Source organism: Mastacembelus armatus, chromosome 22 (genome assembly GCF_900324485.2).
Source record: "Mastacembelus armatus chromosome 22, fMasArm1.2, whole genome shotgun sequence".
Lineage (NCBI taxonomy): Eukaryota > Metazoa > Chordata > Actinopteri > Synbranchiformes > Mastacembelidae > Mastacembelus > Mastacembelus armatus.
This window is the reverse complement of record NC_046654.1, coordinates 1,197,406-1,218,419: the sequence shown is the minus strand read 5'-3', so window position 1 is coordinate 1,218,419 and position 21,014 is coordinate 1,197,406. Positions and strand designations below refer to the sequence as shown.

General features: G+C 44.0%; 1 protein-coding gene across 1 annotated transcript in view; it reads right to left on the bottom strand.

The window, feature by feature from the left end:
* Positions 1-21,014, bottom strand: part of syne2b (spectrin repeat containing, nuclear envelope 2b) — a 105,702-nt gene that overhangs the window by 49,255 nt on the left and 35,433 nt on the right. The window contains exons 50-64 of the mRNA XM_026305251.1: positions 20,569-20,785; positions 20,208-20,306; positions 19,848-20,012; positions 19,373-19,720; positions 19,053-19,189; positions 18,730-18,859; positions 18,234-18,407; positions 14,735-18,118; positions 13,869-13,893; positions 12,797-13,254; positions 11,597-11,634; positions 1,388-4,568; positions 845-1,048; positions 422-577; positions 6-247 (exon numbers count right to left, since the gene is read on the bottom strand). Coding sequence (XP_026161036.1) covers positions 6-247; positions 422-577; positions 845-1,048; positions 1,388-4,568; positions 11,597-11,634; positions 12,797-13,254; positions 13,869-13,893; positions 14,735-18,118; positions 18,234-18,407; positions 18,730-18,859; positions 19,053-19,189; positions 19,373-19,720; positions 19,848-20,012; positions 20,208-20,306; positions 20,569-20,785 — 8,958 coding nt within the window. The remainder of the gene's footprint in view (positions 1-5; positions 248-421; positions 578-844; positions 1,049-1,387; positions 4,569-11,596; positions 11,635-12,796; positions 13,255-13,868; positions 13,894-14,734; positions 18,119-18,233; positions 18,408-18,729; positions 18,860-19,052; positions 19,190-19,372; positions 19,721-19,847; positions 20,013-20,207; positions 20,307-20,568; positions 20,786-21,014) is intronic.

Below are 21,014 nucleotides of genomic sequence, written 5' to 3'. Positions count from 1 at the left end.
CTCACATTTTCACTGTGTCTAGTTCTGCAGTCTGTCTGTCCATTGTGGTCTGGGCTGCCTGGGTCAGTGTGCAGTACTCAGTCACCAGCTGCAGCTGGGCCTCTTTTCTCTGAACAGCAGCAGCTGCATCCTGAGCAATGGCGCTCCACTGGTCCTCCACCTGCTTCAGATCATCTCTGTTCTCAACATCTGCTCCTCTCAGCTGGGAAATCAGGGACACCTGGGCCTGGGCAGCGTCTCTGCACTCCTGTACTCAGCAGATTAACACAGACAGTTATTCTAATTATTATTTTTAATAAGATTATGTGATTATTAGACAATCAAATCTAAAATGACATTACAAACCCATCGGTGGCATTACTATCTGTGTCTTGCCAGCTCCAGACCCAGCAGTGTTTATTTCTGACATGTATCATCTCACCTGAGCCTCCTCCACCTGCCGGGACATGGCTGCTGGGCTGAGCTCAGCTGGGCGGTTCTGGCAGCTCAGGATTTTGAATACCAGCCTGCTTAGATGACCACCCAGATCACTGGTGGAGGTCACCAGGGCCTCTGGAGCATCCTCTGGTGGTTTGACCTTGAGAGACAGAGATGCATCAGAGCCTGGAGTCACAAAATTCAGTTCAAAGGATGGAACAGGGTTCCATAATGTTCAGGTTTGAGTCAATTTAGCCCATTTAGGGGCCTAGGTAAAAATTTGGCCTAATTCCACATAATATTTGACTGTTTTGAAGCTTTACTGTGTATTTGTGAATAAAATTAAGTAAATACTTTTGAGTAGGGTTTGAAAATTTGGTGAAGTTTGGCGACTCCTAGTGGCAGCATCAAAAAGAGCAGGTGGTACCTCAATGAGTTCACTGTTGGGTCCCGGCACAGTAAACAGCTGTATGTGTTCTGTGAAGATGACAGAGCCTTCTGACGACCCGAGGACCACGACACTTGTGTCTGTTTGGCTTTCATGAGCAGCTGATCCCAGCTCCTGGGTTACTTCAGCCAGGACTTCCTGCTGTGATACTGGCGATATCTCGTCAGCACTGACAACCTGCTCCTATCGTGGGCATCAAACACCAGTGTGGTAACAGTTTAGACATGTAACAATCAACAATGTCCCATTTTTAAAATAATTCCATACTATGTGAATTATGACTTTTCTACGATCGTACATCGCATGTTACTCCGACAGTACCTGACAGACTGTCACACAGTAAGAGAGAACATACTGTAGAGATGGGGAAACATCTGTCCAGGTGCCATAAACATGTTATTTTCTTCAAGAAAAGCTATTAAACACTACACATACATGGACATGTAACAAATATGTCTCACTGAGAATAGATCAAATAATATTTTACTGGAAGAAGTCAGAGCAGTGCCTCTCCTGTCTTACCTGTGGCAAACTGAAGTCCTGAAGCATCACTTCACCAGTGGTGGCTGTGGTGGCCATGGGGAGGGCCAACTGTTGTAGCTCTACTCTGACCACTGGTTCCCTTTGGTCCTCAATCCGCTTCTTCTCCACCTCTTTGGGTTCTTTCTTTTCTGTTCTCTCTGTAGTGTCAGTTTGGGCTTCAGGGGCCCCGCTAAGTCCAGACAGGGATTCAGTACGACTCTCATGTACTTCTACCTTGACTGTCTTTACTGTGGATTTGTCAGGCTCATTGTCTGTGGTTGTCACATCTTTACTTTCTTTACCTGTCACAACCTGGAGACCTGATTCCATCCTGGGTTTCTTCTCTGTAGTGACAGTTATGTATTCACGCACGCTCGTGTGTATCTCTCCCTTTGTAACAGTTTTAACATCGTGCATTTCATGTGTTGGCACTTTAGCATGTTTTTCTTTGGGTCCTTCCTCTGTAGTGCTGAGAAGTTTTAGATGAGTATCAGTTTGGCTTGGTTTGGCCTGGACTTGTTTAGATAAGCTTATTTCTACAGGCTGTTTCTTGGCCTCATACATCTGTTGGGTGGAGTCACTTGGAGCGACAATCTCTTCTCTTTCAGTGATGATTTGTTGCACTTCAGTTTCTGTCCTAACCTCAGCCTTCTTAGGATGGATGTCAGTTGCAGTCTTATCTTTCATTTCAGGCACTTTTTCACATTTTGAACTAATCTGAAATATTTCTATCTTTGGTTCCTTGGCTATTATGATGATTTCATTGTCTGTCTTAACTGTGGTGCTTTCTGGCTGAACAGAAGTCAGGTCTTTGTTTTCTGTCACTGTTCTGGCCTGGGTACTTGCTTGGCCTACGTCAGTGCTTGGCATGCTTGCAGCATCAACAAATGTGATTTTCAGCTCCTCTATAGCAGCCTGTGTATGTGGTTGTAAAACGTGCACTTCAGTCTCTTTATGGATTTTCTGCACCTTAACAGACTTGTCATCCAGACTCTGGAGTGCACCCTGCATGTCTTCTGTAGACACCTTACCAGGGTCTTCTTGCATGTAGTAATCCTTGACCTCTTTGCGTCCTTCCCTTGTGGTTTTTGAGAAGCCTAGCATAATCACTGTATCGCTCGGCTTTGCAGTGTCTCTCTCAGATAAACTAAGTTCTGGAGATGTTTTCTCTGCTTCGCTCGGCTGCCCTGCTGCCAGACCACTGTCCACTCCAGGTGTTGACACCTTAAGGTGCTCGCCCCTGATCTCTGTAGGTCTTTCCTGTGTGGTTTTCAGCATCCCAGTTTTAGTTTCAGTCTGGCTTGATTTCACTATATCTTTCTCATATAATGTAATTTCTATAAATTCTGTGTCGGTCTCACATGGTTGTTGTGAGTCAGAAACAGAAAAGGTGGGCTGAGCAGAGTCCATTTGAGGCACTTTATCTTGACGTTCAGTGCAGATCTCTTGCACCTTTACCTTTGTCATCTCTACTGCAGCTTTCTCTGGCTTAGCTTCAGCAGTCTTATCTTTGTTTTCTGGCACGCTTTCACTCTGGATCTTTGTTTGAACAAGTGTTGGCACTTTAAAATGCTGCTTCTGGACACCATGCTCCTCTTTGGGTCTTCCATGTATGGTTTCCATAATCTTAAGCTGGCTCAGAGATTCACTTAGCTGTGTTATTTCCTGCTCAGATAAAATGTCTCTCTCATTAGGCTGTGGCTCTGCAAAGACAGCAGAGGTTGGCTGAGTAGAGACACCTTCAGCCACAGTCTCTGTCTCATATGTCTGGCTGACGTCTATGTCGGGCAGATCGAGGACCAGATATCTCTTTTGAATCTCTGGTGTGTCTTTCCATAATTTGTCAATGAAAGCTGCCCCATGTGTTGCATGTGTAGGTTCGGAGGAGAGAGATGACTGTGTTTGAGGAACTGTACTTGAGTCTCTTTCTGTAAACTGGGCAATGGCTGGTTCTGGGGCCTTTTTGCACCCGTCTTTAGGCTCTTTGAACTCTGCGTCTGCAGGTTTAGACAGTGTGGAAATGGATGGAGTTACAGATTCCAGAGGTTCAAAATGAGATGAAGAGGAAATATCATCTGTCTCTACAAACACCTCAGATGTGTCAAGAATGATTGTGGCGATCTTCTTTCCGGGAAACTCCTGAATAACAGCAGTGCTACCAAGCTGAACAGGAACCTTTCCACCTACTGGACTGACCTCTATGGAGGATTGACTCTTCTCTGAAATCCCCCCTTTCTGAGGGACAGGCAATTTAACAACACCCTTGATTGGAGGCTTGACATCACTAACGACATCAGCTGCCTCAATGTTGGATTGTGGAACCATAGCAAAAACTGGGGGCTCTGTCTTTGTTTTGCTTACAGAAAGCTTTCCTTTTTCTGCAATACTGAATTCAGTTTGTGCTGTGGCCACTTCTGGGGTTGAAACTGGTTTCTGACTATCAGGTTCTTCCTTGGTCTTTGTCAGCTCTGTAATATCAAGCTCAGGGGAAGGTTTAACAGCCTCTGACTGTAATTTGGTTAGAGAAACTTTTCCTTGTTTCACAACAGTAATGTCAACTGTTGCGGTGACCACTTCTGGAACTGAAGGTGGTTTCTGACTGTCAGGCTTTTCCTTTGGTTTTGTCAGCTCTGTGGCTGCAAGTTCTATGGAAGGAACTGACTTGGTTTTGGTTGGAGAAGGCTTCCCTGTTTCCACAACAGTAATTTTAGTTTGCGTTGTGACCACTTCTGGAGTTGAAACTGGTTTCTGACTGACAGGTGTTTCCTTTGTCTTTGTCACTTCTGCAGTAGCAGGTTCAGGGGCAGGTTTAAGATCCTTTGTTTTTCTTTGGGGTGGAGAAACTTTTCCTTGTTTCACAACAGTAATGTCAACTGTTGCTGTGACCACTTCTGGAACTGAAGGTGGTTTCTGACTGTCAGGCTTTTCCTTTGGTTTTGTCAGCTCTGTGGCTGCAAGTTCTATGGAAGGAACTGACTTGGTTTTTGTTGGAGAAGGCTTCCCTGTTTCCACAACAGTAATTTTAGTTTGCATTGTGACGACTTCTGGAGATGAAACTGGTTTCTGACTGTCAGGCTCTTCCTTGGTCTTTGTCACTTCTGCAGTAGCAGGTTCAGGGGCAGGTTTAAGATCCATTGTCTTTCTTTTGGTTGGAGAAAGTTTTCCTTGTTCCACAACAGTACTTTTAATTTGTTCTGTGACCACTTCTGGAGTTGAAACTGGTTTCTGACTGACAGGCTCTTCCTTTGTCTTTGTCACTTCTGCAGTAGCAGGTTCAGGGGCAGGTTTAAGATCCATTGTCTTTCTTTGGGGTGGAGGAAGTTTTCCCTGTTCCACAACAGTAATTTTAGTTTGTTCTGTGACCACTTCTGGAGATGAAACTGGTTTCTGACTGACAGGCTCTTCCTTGGTCTTTGTCACTTCTGCAGTAGCAGGTTCAGGGGCAGGTTTAAGATCCATCGTCTTTCTTTGGGGGGGAGGAAGTTTTCCTTGTTCCACAACAGTAATTTTAGTTTGCGTTGTGACCACTTCTGGAGATGAAACTGGTTTCTGACTGACAGGCTCTTCCTTTGTCTTTGTCACTTCTGCAGTAGCAGGTTCAGGGGCAGGTTTAAGATCCATCGTCTTTCTTTGGGGGGGAGGAAGTTTTCCTTGTTCCACAACAGTAATTTTAGTTTGCGTTGTGACCACTTCTGGAGATGAAACTGGTTTCTGACTGACAGGCTCTTCCTTGGTCTTTGTCACTTCTGCAGTAGCAGGTTCAGGGGCAGGTTTAAGATCCATTGTCTTTCTTTGGGGTGGAGGAAGTTTTCCTTGTTCCACAACAGTAATTTTAGTTTGTTCTGTGACCACTTCTGGAGTTGAAACTGGTTTCTGACTGACAGGCTCTTCCTTGGTCTTTGTCACTTCTGCAGTAGCAGGTTCAGGGGCAGGTTTAAGATCCTTTGTTTTTCTTTGGGGTGGAGAAACTTTTCCTTGTTTCACAACAGTAATGTCAACTGTTGCTGTGACCACTTCTGGAACTGAAGGTGGTTTCTGACTGTCAGGCTTTTCCTTTGGTTTTGTCAGATCTGTGGCTTCAAGTTCTACGAAAGGAACTGACTTGGTTTTTGTTGGAGAAGGCTTCCCTGTTTCCACAACAGTAATTTTAGTTTGTGTTGTGACCACTTCTGGAGATGAAACTGGTTTCTGACTGACAGGCTCTTCCTTGGTCTTTGTCACTTCTGCAGTAGCAGGTTCAGGGGCAGGTTTAAGATCCATTGTCTTTCTTTGGGGTGGAGGAAGTTTTCCTTGTTCCACAACAGTAATTTTAGTTTGCGTTGTGACCACTTCTGGAGATGAAACTGGTTTCTGACTGACAGGCTCTTCCTTTGTCTTTGTCACTTCTGCAGTAGCAGGTTCAGGGGCAGGTTTAAGATCCATTGTCTTTCTTTGGGGGGGAGGAAGTTTTCCTTGTTCCACAACAGTAATTTTAGTTTGCATTGTGACGACTTCTGGTGTTGAAACTGGTTTCTGACTGACAGGCTCTTCCTTGGTCTTTGTCACTTCTGCAGTAGCAGGTTCAGGGGCAGGTTTAAGATCCATTGTCTTTCTTTGGGGTGGAGGAAGTTTTCCTTGTTCCACAACAGTAATTTTAGTTTGTTCTGTGACCACTTCTGGAGTTGAAACTGGTTTCTGACTGACAGGCTCTTCCTTGGTCTTTGTCACTTCTGCAGTAGCAGGTTCAGGGGCAGGTTTAAGATCCATTGTCTTTCTTTGCGGTGGAGGAAGTTTTCCTTGTTCCACAACAGTAATTTTAGTTTGCGTTGTGACCACTTCTGGAGTTGAAACTGGTTTCTGACTGTCAGGCTCTTCCTTTGTCTTTGTCACTTCTGCAGTAGCAGGTTCAGGGGCAGGTTTAAGATCCATTGTCTTTCTTTGGGGTGGAGGAAGTTTTCCTTGTTCCACAACAGTAATTTTAGTTTGTTCTGTGACCACTTCTGGAGTTGAAACTGGTTTCTGACTGACAGGCTCTTCCTTGGTCTTTGTCACTTCTGCAGTAGCAGGTTCAGGGGCAGGTTTAAGATCCTTTGTTTTTCTTTGGGGTGGAGAAACTTTTCCTTGTTCCACAACAGTAATTTTAGTTTGCGTTGTGACCACTTCTGGAGATGAAACTGGTTTCTGACTGACAGGCTCTTCCTTTGTCTTTGTCACTTCTGCAGTAGCAGGTTCAGGGGCAGGTTTAAGATCTATTGTCTTTCTTTGGGGGGGAGGAAGTTTTCCTTGTTCCACAACAGTAATTTTAGTTTGCATTGTGACGACTTCTGGTGTTGAAACTGGTTTCTGACTGACAGGCTCTTCCTTGGTCTTTGTCACTTCTGCAGTAGCAGGTTCAGGGGCAGGTTTAAGATCCATTGTCTTTCTTTGGGGTGGAGGAAGTTTTCCTTGTTCCACAACAGTAATTTTAGTTTGCGTTGTGACCACTTCTGGAGTTGAAACTGGTTTCTGACTGACAGGCTCTTCCTTTGTCTTTGTCACTTCTGCAGTAGCAGGTTCAGGGGCAGGTTTAAGATCCTTTGTTTTTCTTTGGGGTGGAGAAACTTTTCCTTGTTTCACAACAGTAATGTCAACTGTTGCTGTGACCACTTCTGGAACTGAAGGTGGTTTCTGACTGTCAGGCTTTTCCTTTGGTTTTGTCAGATCTGTGGCTTCAAGTTCTACGAAAGGAACTGACTTGGTTTTTGTTGGAGAAGGCTTCCCTGTTTCCACAACAGTAATTTTAGTTTGCGTTGTGACCACTTCTGGAGATGAAACTGGTTTCTGACTGACAGGCTCTTCCTTTGTCTTTGTCACTTCTGCAGTAGCAGGTTCAGGGGCAGGTTTAAGATCCATTGTCTTTCTTTGGGGTGGAGGAAGTTTTCCTTGTTCCACAACAGTAATTTTAGTTTGCGTTGTGACCACTTCTGGAGATGAAACTGGTTTCTGACTGACAGGCTCTTCCTTTGTCTTTGTCACTTCTGCAGTAGCAGGTTCAGGGGCAGGTTTAAGATCCATTGTCTTTCTTTGGGGGGGAGGAAGTTTTCCTTGTTCCACAACAGTAATTTTAGTTTGCATTGTGACGACTTCTGGTGTTGAAACTGGTTTCTGACTGACAGGCTCTTCCTTGGTCTTTGTCACTTCTGCAGTAGCAGGTTCAGGGGCAGGTTTAAGATCCATTGTCTTTCTTTGCGGTGGAGGAAGTTTTCCTTGTTCCACAACAGTAATTTTAGTTTGCGTTGTGACCACTTCTGGAGTTGAAACTGGTTTCTGACTGACAGGCTCTTCCTTGGTCTTTGTCACTTCTGCAGTAGCAGGTTCAGGGGCAGGTTTAAGATCCATTGTCTTTCTTTTGGTTGGAGAAAGTTTTCCTTGTTCCACAACAGTACTTTTAATTTGTTCTGTGACCACTTCTGGAGTTGAAACTGGTTTCTGACTGACAGGCTCTTCCTTGCTCTTTGTCACTTCTGCAGTAGCAGGTTCAGGGGCAGGTTTAAGATCCATTGTCTTTCTTTGGGGTGGAGGAAGTTTTCCTTGTTCCACAACAGTACTTTTAATTTGTTCTGTGACCACTTCTGGAGTTGAAACTGGTTTCTGACTGACAGGCTCTTCCTTTGTCTTTGTCACTTCTGCAGTAGCAGGTTCAGGGGCAGGTTTAAGATCCATTGTCTTTCTTTGGGGTGGAGGAAGTTTTCCTTGTTCCACAACAGTAATTTTAGTTTGTTCTGTGACCACTTCTGGAGATGAAACTGGTTTCTGACTGACAGGCTCTTCCTTGGTCTTTGTCACTTCTGCAGTAGCAGGTTCAGGGGCAGGTTTAACACCCATTGTTTTTCTTTGGGGTGGAGGAAGTTTTCCTTGTTCCACAACAGTAATTTTAGTTTGCGTTGTGACCACTTCTGGAGATGAAACTGGTTTCTGACTGACAGGCTCTTCCTTTGTCTTTGTCACTTCTGCAGTAGCAGGTTCAGGGGCAGGTTTAAGATCCATTGTCTTTCTTTGGGGTGGAGGAAGTTTTCCCTGTTCCACAACAGTAATTTTAGTTTGTTCTGTGACCACTTCTGGAGATGAAACTGGTTTCTGACTGACAGGCTCTTCCTTGGTCTTTGTCACTTCTGCAGTAGCAGGTTCAGGGGCAGGTTTAAGATCCATTGTCTTTCTTTGGGGGGGAGGAAGTTTTCCTTGTTCCACAACAGTAATTTTAGTTTGCGTTGTGACCACTTCTGGAGATGAAACTGGTTTCTGACTGACAGGCTCTTCCTTTGTCTTTGTCACTTCGGCAGTAGCAGGTTCAGGGGCAGGTTTAAGATCCATTGTCTTTCTTTGGGGTGGAGGAAGTTTTCCTTGTTCCACAACAGTAATTTTAGTTTGCGTTGTGACCACTTCTGGAGATGAAACTGGTTTCTGACTGACAGGCTCTTCCTTGGTCTTTGTCACTTCTGCAGTAGCAGGTTCAGGGGCAGGTTTAAGATCCATTGTCTTTCTTTGGGGTGGAGGAAGTTTTCCTTGTTCCACAACAGTAATTTTAGTTTGTTCTGTGACCACTTCTGGAGTTGAAACTGGTTTCTGACTGACAGGCTCTTCCTTGGTCTTTGTCACTTCTGCAGTAGCAGGTTCAGGGGCAGGTTTAAGATCCTTTGTTTTTCTTTGGGGTGGAGAAACTTTTCCTTGTTTCACAACAGTAATGTCAACTGTTGCTGTGACCACTTCTGGAACTGAAGGTGGTTTCTGACTGTCAGGCTTTTCCTTTGGTTTTGTCAGATCTGTGGCTTCAAGTTCTACGAAAGGAACTGACTTGGTTTTTGTTGGAGAAGGCTTCCCTGTTTCCACAACAGTAATTTTAGTTTGTGTTGTGACCACTTCTGGAGATGAAACTGGTTTCTGACTGACAGGCTCTTCCTTGGTCTTTGTCACTTCTGCAGTAGCAGGTTCAGGGGCAGGTTTAAGATCCATTGTCTTTCTTTGGGGTGGAGGAAGTTTTCCTTGTTCCACAACAGTAATTTTAGTTTGCGTTGTGACCACTTCTGGAGATGAAACTGGTTTCTGACTGACAGGCTCTTCCTTTGTCTTTGTCACTTCTGCAGTAGCAGGTTCAGGGGCAGGTTTAAGATCCATTGTCTTTCTTTGGGGGGGAGGAAGTTTTCCTTGTTCCACAACAGTAATTTTAGTTTGCATTGTGACGACTTCTGGTGTTGAAACTGGTTTCTGACTGACAGGCTCTTCCTTGGTCTTTGTCACTTCTGCAGTAGCAGGTTCAGGGGCAGGTTTAAGATCCATTGTCTTTCTTTGGGGTGGAGGAAGTTTTCCTTGTTCCACAACAGTAATTTTAGTTTGTTCTGTGACCACTTCTGGAGTTGAAACTGGTTTCTGACTGACAGGCTCTTCCTTGGTCTTTGTCACTTCTGCAGTAGCAGGTTCAGGGGCAGGTTTAAGATCCATTGTCTTTCTTTGCGGTGGAGGAAGTTTTCCTTGTTCCACAACAGTAATTTTAGTTTGCGTTGTGACCACTTCTGGAGTTGAAACTGGTTTCTGACTGTCAGGCTCTTCCTTTGTCTTTGTCACTTCTGCAGTAGCAGGTTCAGGGGCAGGTTTAAGATCCATTGTCTTTCTTTGGGGTGGAGGAAGTTTTCCTTGTTCCACAACAGTAATTTTAGTTTGTTCTGTGACCACTTCTGGAGTTGAAACTGGTTTCTGACTGACAGGCTCTTCCTTGGTCTTTGTCACTTCTGCAGTAGCAGGTTCAGGGGCAGGTTTAAGATCCTTTGTTTTTCTTTGGGGTGGAGAAACTTTTCCTTGTTCCACAACAGTAATTTTAGTTTGCGTTGTGACCACTTCTGGAGATGAAACTGGTTTCTGACTGACAGGCTCTTCCTTTGTCTTTGTCACTTCTGCAGTAGCAGGTTCAGGGGCAGGTTTAAGATCTATTGTCTTTCTTTGGGGGGGAGGAAGTTTTCCTTGTTCCACAACAGTAATTTTAGTTTGCATTGTGACGACTTCTGGTGTTGAAACTGGTTTCTGACTGACAGGCTCTTCCTTGGTCTTTGTCACTTCTGCAGTAGCAGGTTCAGGGGCAGGTTTAAGATCCATTGTCTTTCTTTGGGGTGGAGGAAGTTTTCCTTGTTCCACAACAGTAATTTTAGTTTGCGTTGTGACCACTTCTGGAGTTGAAACTGGTTTCTGACTGACAGGCTCTTCCTTTGTCTTTGTCACTTCTGCAGTAGCAGGTTCAGGGGCAGGTTTAAGATCCTTTGTTTTTCTTTGGGGTGGAGAAACTTTTCCTTGTTTCACAACAGTAATGTCAACTGTTGCTGTGACCACTTCTGGAACTGAAGGTGGTTTCTGACTGTCAGGCTTTTCCTTTGGTTTTGTCAGATCTGTGGCTTCAAGTTCTACGAAAGGAACTGACTTGGTTTTTGTTGGAGAAGGCTTCCCTGTTTCCACAACAGTAATTTTAGTTTGCGTTGTGACCACTTCTGGAGTTGAAACTGGTTTCTGACTGACAGGCTCTTCCTTGGTCTTTGTCACTTCTGCAGTAGCAGGTTCAGGGGCAGGTTTAAGATCCATTGTCTTTCTTTGGGGTGGAGGAAGTTTTCCTTGTTCCACAACAGTAATTTTAGTTTGCGTTGTGACCACTTCTGGAGATGAAACTGGTTTCTGACTGACAGGCTCTTCCTTTGTCTTTGTCACTTCTGCAGTAGCAGGTTCAGGGGCAGGTTTAAGATCCATTGTCTTTCTTTGGGGGGGAGGAAGTTTTCCTTGTTCCACAACAGTAATTTTAGTTTGCATTGTGACGACTTCTGGTGTTGAAACTGGTTTCTGACTGACAGGCTCTTCCTTGGTCTTTGTCACTTCTGCAGTAGCAGGTTCAGGGGCAGGTTTAAGATCCATTGTCTTTCTTTGCGGTGGAGGAAGTTTTCCTTGTTCCACAACAGTAATTTTAGTTTGCGTTGTGACCACTTCTGGAGTTGAAACTGGTTTCTGACTGACAGGCTCTTCCTTTGTCTTTGTCACTTCTGCAGTAGCAGGTTCAGGGGCAGGTTTAAGATCCTTTGTTTTTCTTTGGGGTGGAGAAACTTTTCCTTGTTTCACAACAGTAATGTCAACTGTTGCTGTGACCACTTCTGGAACTGAAGGTGGTTTCTGACTGTCAGGCTTTTCCTTTGGTTTTGTCAGATCTGTGGCTTCAAGTTCTACGAAAGGAACTGACTTGGTTTTTGTTGGAGAAGGCTTCCCTGTTTCCACAACAGTAATTTTAGTTTGCGTTGTGACCACTTCTGGAGATGAAACTGGTTTCTGACTGACAGGCTCTTCCTTTGTCTTTGTCACTTCTGCAGTAGCAGGTTCAGGGGCAGGTTTAAGATCCATTGTCTTTCTTTGGGGTGGAGGAAGTTTTCCTTGTTCCACAACAGTAATTTTAGTTTGCGTTGTGACCACTTCTGGAGATGAAACTGGTTTCTGACTGACAGGCTCTTCCTTTGTCTTTGTCACTTCTGCAGTAGCAGGTTCAGGGGCAGGTTTAAGATCCATTGTCTTTCTTTTGGTTGGAGAAAGTTTTCCTTGTTCCACAACAGTACTTTTAATTTGTTCTGTGACCACTTCTGGAGTTGAAACTGGTTTCTGACTGACAGGCTCTTCCTTGCTCTTTGTCACTTCTGCAGTAGCAGGTTCAGGGGCAGGTTTAAGATCCATTGTCTTTCTTTGGGGTAGAGGAAGTTTTCCTTGTTCCACAACAGTACTTTTAATTTGTTCTGTGACCACTTCTGGAGTTGAAACTGGTTTCTGACTGACAGGCTCTTCCTTGGTCTTTGTCACTTCTGCAGTAGCAGGTTCAGGGGCAGGTTTAAGATCCATTGTCTTTCTTTGGGGTGGAGGAAGTTTTCCTTGTTCCACAACAGTAATTTTAGTTTGCGTTGTGACCACTTCTGGAGATGAAACTGGTTTCTGACTGACAGGCTCTTCCTTTGTCTTTGTCACTTCTGCAGTAGCAGGTTCAGGGGCAGGTTTAAGATCCATTGTCTTTCTTTTGGTTGGAGAAGGCTTCCTTGTTTCCACAAAGGTCGTTTCAGTTTGCGTTGTGACCACTTCTGGAGTTGAAACTGGTTTCTGACTGACAGGTGTTTCCTTTGTCTTTGTCACTTCTGCAGTAGCAGGTTCAGGGGCAGGTTTAAGATCCATTGTCTTTCTTTTGGTTGGAGAAAGTTTTCCTTGTTCAACAACAGTAATTTTAGTTTGTTCTGTGACCACTTCTGGAGATGAAACTGGTTTCTGACTGACAGGCTCTTCCTTGGTCTTTGTCACTTCTGCAGTAGCAGGTTCAGGGGCAGGTTTAACACCCATTGTTTTTCTTTGGGGTGGAGGAAGTTTTCCTTGTTCCACAACAGTAATTTTAGTTTGCGTTGTGACCACTTCTGGAGATGAAACTGGTTTCTGACTGACAGGCTCTTCCTTTGTCTTTGTCACTTCTGCAGTAGCAGGTTCAGGGGCAGGTTTAAGATCCATTGTCTTTCTTTTGGTTGGAGAAGGCTTCCTTGTTTCCACAAAGGTCGTTTCAGTTTGCGTTGTGACCACTTCTGGAGTTGAAACTGGTTTCTGACTGACAGGTGTTTCCTTTGTCTTTGTCACTTCTGCAGTAGCAGGTTCAGGGGCAGGTTTAAGATCCATTGTCTTTCTTTTGGTTGGAGAAAGTTTTCCTTGTTCAACAACAGTAATTTTAGTTTGTTCTGTGACCACTTCTGGAGTTGAAACTGGTTTCTGACTGACAGGCTCTTCCTTGGTCTTTGTCACTTCTGCAGTAGCAGGTTCAGGGGCAGGTTTAAGATCCTTTGTTTTTCTTTGGGGTGGAGAAACTTTTCCTTGTTCCACAACAGTAATTTTAGTTTGCGTTGTGACCACTTCTGGAGATGAAACTGGTTTCTGACTGACAGGCTCTTCCTTTGTCTTTGTCACTTCTGCAGTAGCAGGTTCAGGGGCAGGTTTAAGATCTATTGTCTTTCTTTGGGGGGGAGGAAGTTTTTCTTGTTCCACAACAGTAATTTTAGTTTGCATTGTGACGACTTCTGGTGTTGAAACTGGTTTCTGACTGACAGGCTCTTCCTTGGTCTTTGTCACTTCTGCAGTAGCAGGTTCAGGGGCAGGTTTAAGATCCATTGTCTTTCTTTGGGGTGGAGGAAGTTTTCCTTGTTCCACAACAGTAATTTTAGTTTGCGTTGTGACCACTTCTGGAGTTGAAACTGGTTTCTGACTGACAGGCTCTTCCTTTGTCTTTGTCACTTCTGCAGTAGCAGGTTCAGGGGCAGGTTTAAGATCCTTTGTTTTTCTTTGGGGTGGAGAAACTTTTCCTTGTTTCACAACAGTAATGTCAACTGTTGCTGTGACCACTTCTGGAACTGAAGGTGGTTTCTGACTGTCAGGCTTTTCCTTTGGTTTTGTCAGATCTGTGGCTTCAAGTTCTACGAAAGGAACTGACTTGGTTTTTGTTGGAGAAGGCTTCCCTGTTTCCACAACAGTAATTTTAGTTTGCGTTGTGACCACTTCTGGAGATGAAACTGGTTTCTGACTGACAGGCTCTTCCTTGGTCTTTGTCACTTCTGCAGTAGCAGGTTCAGGGGCAGGTTTAAGATCCATTGTCTTTCTTTTGGTTGGAGAAAGTTTTCCTTGTTCCACAACAGTACTTTTAATTTGTTCTGTGACCACTTCTGGAGTTGAAACTGGTTTCTGACTGACAGGCTCTTCCTTTGTCTTTGTCACTTCTGCAGTAGCAGGTTCAGGGGCAGGTTTAAGATCCATTGTCTTTCTTTGGGGTGGAGGAAGTTTTCCTTGTTCCACAACAGTAATTTTAGTTTGCATTGTGATGACTTCTGGTGTTGAAACTGGTTTCTGACTGACAGGCTCTTCCTTGCTCTTTGTCACTTCTGCAGTAGCAGGTTCAGGGGCAGGTTTAAGATCCATTGTCTTTCTTTGGGGTGGAGGAAGTTTTCCTTGTTCCACAACAGTAATTTTAGTTTGCATTGTGATGACTTGTGGTGTTGAAACTGGTTTCTGACTGACAGGCTCTTCCTTGGTCTTTGTCACTTCTGCAGTAGCAGGTTCAGGGGCAGGTTTAAGATCCATTGTCTTTCTTTGGGGTGGAGGAAGTTTTCCTTGTTCCACAACAGTAATTTTAGTTTGTTCTGTGACCACTTCTGGAGATGAAACTGGTTTCTGACTGACAGGCTCTTCCTTTGTCTTTGTCACTTCTGCAGTAGCAGGTTCAGGGGCAGGTTTAAGATCCATTGTCTTTCTTTGGGGGGGAGGAAGTTTTCCTTGTTCCACAACAGTAATTTTAGTTTGCATTGTGACCACTTCTGGAGATGAAACTGGTTTCTGACTGACAGGCTCTTCCTTGGTCTTTGTCACTTCTGCAGTAGCAGGTTCAGGGGCAGGTTTAAGATCCATTGTCTTTCTTTGGGGTGGAGAAATTTTTCCTTGTTTCACAACAGTAATGTCAACTGTTGCTGTGACCACTTCTGGAACTGAAACTGGTTTCTGACTGAAAGGCTCTTCCTTGGTCTTTGTCACTTCTGCAGTAGCAGGTTCAGGGGAAGGTTTAAGATCCTTTGTTTTTCTTTGGGGTGGAGGAAGTTTTCCTTGTTTCACAACAGTAATGTCAACTGTTGCTGTGACCACTTCTGGAACTGAAACTGGTTTCTGACTGAAAGGCTCTTCCTTGGTCTTTGTCACTTCTGCAGTAGCAGGTAGAGGGGCAGGTTTAAGATCCATTGTCTTTCTTTTGGTTGGAGAAGGCTTCCCTGTTTCCACAAAGGTCGTTTCAGTTTGCGTTGTGACCACTTCTGGAGTTGAAACTGGTTTCTGACTGACAGGTGTTTCCTTTGTCTTTGTCACTTCTGCAGTAGCAGGTTCAGGGGCAGGTTTAAGATCTATTGTCTTTCTTTTGGTTGGAGAAAGTTTTCCTTGTTCAACAACAGTAATTTTAGTTTGTTCTGTGACCACTTCTGGAGTTGAAACTAGTTTCTGACTGACAGGCTCTTCCTTGGTCTCTGTCACTTCTACAGTAGCAGGTTCAGGGGCAGGTTTAAGATCCATTGTCTTTCTTTTGGTTGGAGAAAGTTTTCCTTGTTCCACAACAGTAATTTTAGTTTGTTCTGTGACCACTTTTTGATTTGAAACTAGTTTCTGACTGACAGGCTCTTCCTTGGTTTTTGTCACCTCTGTATTAGCAAGTACAGGGGCAAGTTTAAGGCCTTTTTTCTTTCTTTTGGTTGGAGAAAGTTTTCCTTGTTCCACAACAGTAATTTTAGTTTGCGTTGTGACCCCTTCTGGAGTTGAAACTAGTTTCTGACTGACAGGCTCTTCCTTGGTCTTTGTCACCTCTGTATTAGCAAGTACAGGGGCAAGTTTAAGGCCTTTTTTCTTTCTTTTGGTTGGAGAAAGTTTTCCTTGTTCCACAAAAGTAATTTCAGTTTGTGCTGTGACCACTTCTGGAGTTGAAACTGGTTTCTGACTGACAGGCTCTTGTTTAGTTGTTGTCAGCTCTGTAGTATCAAGTTCTGTGGCAGGCTTAAGATCCTTTGTCTTTCTTTGGGGTGGAGAAACTTTTCCTTGTTTCACAACTGTAATGTCAACTGTTGCTGTGACCACTTCTGGAACTGAAGGTGGTTTCTGACTGTCAGGCTCTTCCTTTGGTTTTGTCAGCTCTGTGGCTACAAGTTCTACAGAAGGAACTGACTTTGTTTTGGTTGGAGAAACAGGCTTCCCTGTTTCCACAAAGGCAATTTTAGTTTGTTCTGTGACCACTTCTGGAGATGAAACTGGTTTCTGACTGTCAGGCTCTTCCTTTGTCTTTGTCACTTCTGCAGTAGCAGGTTCAGGGGCAGGTTTAAGATCCTTTGTTTTTCTTTGGGGTGGAGAAACTTTTCCTTGTTTCACATCATTAATGTCAACTGTTGCTGTGACCACTTCTGGAACTGAAGGTGGTTTCTGACTGTCAGGCTTTTCCTTTGGTTTTTTCAGCTCTGTCGCTACAAGTTCTACAGAACGAACTGACTTTGTTTTGGTTAGAGAAGGCTTCCCTGTATCCACAATGGCAATTTCGGTTTGTGCTGTGACCACTTCTGGAACTGAAGATGATTTCTGACTGACAGGCTCTTTCTTGGTGTTTGCCACCTCTGTATTAGCAAGTTCAGGGGCGAGTTTAAGGCCCTTTTTCTTTCTTTTGGTTGGAGAAAGTTTTCCTTGTTCCACAACAGTACTTTCAGGTTGTGCTATGACAACTTCTGGAACTGAAGATGGCTTTTGAGTGTCTGACTCTTCCTTGGTCTTTGTCACTTCTGTAGTAGCAAGTTCGGGGCTTAGTTTGAGACCCTTTGTTTTTCCTTTGGTGGGAGATTGTTTTCCTTGTCCCAGAACAGTTTGTGCAGTGGCCACTTCTGGAGTTGAAACTAGTTTCTGACTGACAGGCTCTTCCTTTGTTGTTGTCCACTCTGTAGTATCAAGTTCTAGGGAAGGTTCAATACCCTCTGACTTTATTTTGGTTGGAGAAGGTTTTCCTTGTTCTACACAAGTAGTTTCAACTGATGCTGTGACCACTTCTGGAACTGAAGACGGCTTTTGAGTATCAGGCTCTTCCTTGGTCTTTGTCACTTCTGTAGTAACAAATTTAGAAGGCGATGGTTTCTGAATATCAGGTTCTTCTTTTGATTTTGTCAACTCCATAGATGCAAGTTCTACAAAAGGACCTGACTCTATTTTGGTTGGAGAAATTTTTTGTTGTTCAACAGCAATGTCAGTTTGTGCTATGACTACTTCTGGAGTTAAAACTGGTTTCTGACTTTCTGGGTCTTCCTTGGTGGTCATCTCTTCTGTAGAACCAACTTGAGGGAAAGGTTTTAGACCTCTTGCCTTTTGTTTGGTTGGAGAAAGATTGCTGTTTTCAACAACAGTGTTTTCAGTTGGTCCTGAGACCACAACAGGTTTTTCAGCTTCCCCTTTAATACCCTTTGCAGGATACTTATCCAGTTCTTGTTTTGTGTCTTTACATGTCACGCCAGTAATTCTTTCTGATACATCTAGAATACTGGTTGTGAATTGCTTTGTTTCTTCTAATACAGCAGATCCTGTCAAATCCCTGGGTGACCTTTGAGTAGTAAAAGTTTCCACCATTTCAAACTCCACCTTGGACTTTCTGGTGGATGGCCCATGTGTAATGTTCTCACTAAGAACCGATGCAGATTTTTCAGTGACTGTTTCAATCAAAATGGGTTCCACAACAGCATGTTTGGTCTGAGCTGCTACAGGCTCAGCTGTGGTATTTAGCTTTACATTTTTAGATTGTGCCTGCTGAGAAATGATGGAACTTTGTGCTGTAAGAGGATCTGAATCATATGTTGGAGTCTCAGGTTTCCTTTTTGTCGTTTCAGCTCTGGTTTGCTTCAGATCACCACTGTTTGTGTCTTCTATGACAGCAGTCACATTTGGCTTCAATGTTTTATCTTCAGCCTGCATTATCTCAGCTGAAACTGACAATTCATCTTTAACAGGTCTAGGTGTTGCTTGTAACGGAATGTTTTGCTGTAATTTCGCTCGATGCTCTTTCTCATGTGAGCTTTTGGGTTTTCGTGGCAGTGCCACCAAAGATGCCTTTGTCTCTTCTAGATTACCACGAAGGACCTCGGAGGACTGAACGTCAGTAGGCTTTTGTTTCCTTGTTTTATCAAGTTCCTTGAATGAAAATATAACAATGCCATTGATTGTAACACAACTATTGTCAGATAATTATATTATTAGAATTATTATTGAAACTATATTACAATTCCAAACATATTGATTTAAATACCTTTAGACTTTGGCTTAGAGACGCTTTATGCGTGTCTGCTTCTCTGAGCGTCTCTGAAACCTCCTGCTTCAGTTTCTCAAACATGTCCAATGTCAGACAGTGAGTTAGAAACTCTTGATGAGAAAGTGCTTCGTGCAGGTTGACCTGCAACTTTTCACCATCATCTAACGTCGCCTAACACCAGAAGGAAAAGTGTTCCAGTGTTACCGTGATGACAAAACTATCAGCAGGTAGATCACACATCGTGAGGCAAACATAGAGAAGCCAGTGGTGCCTCAAAGAGCTTAAATGTTAAACTTCTTAAATCCCTAATATCAAAACCAAACAGATTCTTTGTAGGTTCAACATCAGACCCATAAGACGCCCCTGAGCAAAACAGTAGCTAAGCTAAGAGCAGAAGACTAGTTGTACTAGGCAGCTCTCAGTTACATTTAACTGCACAATGACAAAATGGTATTTACACTTGTCAGCAAAGCAGTGAAAAGTTGAAAGAAACCTGCACAGAAGAAATGGATTCCGATGGTTTTCTCTGGTTCCACTGCCGCAGGGCGTGAAGACAATCTGTCAGATAGCGAGCTGTGTTTGTAGAGCAGGAAGCCTGACGCTCCTTCAGCCTGGACTTCAGACTGTAGAAATAAACATTAAAAATATTAACTATTATTAACTGCATGAGAGTTTCAAACCAGGTATTAAATAAAATATAATCTCTGTATGACTCAATCAGGTTATAAATCAGATCAGATCATCCCCTGTGGTGAAGGGGGGCAGATGGCACTTTATGTGACATGAGTCCATTGTGGTTGTGGTCCTGAATGATACCTGTCACACTGCTGACATAGCATTTCAGCCACACTGATCATTTCTGCTGGCAGCTCATTGGTGGGTGGTGTTGACTTTAGCTCCTGGTGCATTTCATGAACTTTCAGATCCAAGTCTTCTAGAGACTTCGCACAGTTCTAACACAAGGAGACAACAACAGCACATACTGTAAGTAGCATTCTCACATTAGCAGGATCTGCAGAGGTTTTACATTTCTGATGTGACGTGCTACCTGAATTTGTACAAATACATAAATTCAGTACAAAATAAGGCATAATTTACAAAAGCTGATGTGTTTGTATCAGCACAGTAGTAATAACCTGCAGGCTGTGCCAGTGCTGTTGGAGCTGAGCAATGTTGTTCTGCGGTTTGCTGTAACTGAGTGCTTGGTCCAGAGAACGGAGCTCCCACTGCAGGGCTGCAGCTCTGTCCTTCAGCCCCTGGGTTCTCCTGGCCAGCTGACTGTCTAGCTCCTGTAGACGTGTCTCACAGGTCATCAGGTGCTCCCTCACCTCCTGCTCCGACGTGGCACAGAGGTCATGGAGGTGGCTGACCTCCAGGGTTAAAGCGTCCTGACCTCCAGGGGTGCAGAGACTCATAAGACTGTCTCTGGCAGAATCCAACTCCTTCATCTCCCTCTTCTCCCTGTCCACGGTCTGGAGCAAAGCCTGGTGCCAGGAGGGAGGAGGAAATCAGATAGTTTGAACACCTGGTTTTTCAGATACTTCTACTGGCTATTAGGACTTAGTAGTTGGTAGTTTTCTACTCAAATTAACTTCTCTCAGGACTCCTGACCTTTAGTGTGTTCACAGCAGTGTGCAGACCCTGTCTGTCTGCTGGAGGCGCTCCCAAGCCTTTAACCTGATCCCTCAGCCAGTCCTGAGCCGCTTCATGCTGCTCCACCAGCTGCATGCATCGTCTCTCTGTCAGGATGCCCTGCTCCAGGTTAGCTACCGCATCCTGAAATTCACACCCAACAGTGGACAAGGGGAAATAAACGAGATTATATTGAGACCAGAAAGAGATTTAGGACAAATTTACAAGGTTAAAAAGTGAAACTCTTAAATTCCAAACCTTATATTTTACTAATACAAAGTGGAACCGTGAATAGTAAAGATGCTCTTTTGCTTTATCTGTAGTATCACTGTCACTCACAGTTAGTGCTTTCAGCAGGGCAGGAACAGACTTCTCCTTGGCTGCCCAAGAAGGTTCACACCAGCTGGGGTCCTGTGTGGTCTCAAACAGCTTTGCAGCCTGGAGGAGAACAGCACAGCCAATATGTTTAAAACATATGCAGCTCAACATTGCAACATTTTCCTCATTTATTTTTAATCAGTCTTAGTTTTTTTTTTTTTTTTTAGAGTTTTAGGAAAAAACCCTGCAGGGAAAATAATAAAGCTGCTTATGTCTGCTATGTCTGTTACAGCTACAGCACCTTCACCAAGTTATGAAACCACAAAATCTTAACTGTACTCCAAAAACATGTGGTTAAATTTCTTTCCCCTGAGGTCTTTACTTGTGTGCGGAGGTCTGAGAAGACAGGGGCCAGGGCTGTGTTCTGGTCCAGCAGGGACCGGGCCTGTTCCACCGCCTGCCTGCGCTCTCCTAGGCCAGGCCAGGGGAAGACACTCGGTAGACTGGACGTCAGCTCCTGAAGCTCAGAGAGACGGGTCTCAGCCTGGCCTGCCTTGTGCTGACAGGAGACCAGGGACTCGACAACACCCTTCAGCTCTCTGAAGGGTAGATGGTAGATGATGGGACATTACAAACCAAAATCATAATTAATGCAGCAACAGAGGGGACATAACTGGTTTCCACTTACATGCCCTCATACATCTCTAAGGTCACAAAGACTTCAGAGGTTTTTGGTGTAAAACATGAACATGTCTGTGATTTATGTGATAGTTACTGAAAAGAGCTTTTAAAGGTCTGAATCGGTTTTACTGCTCGTCACCATGTTTG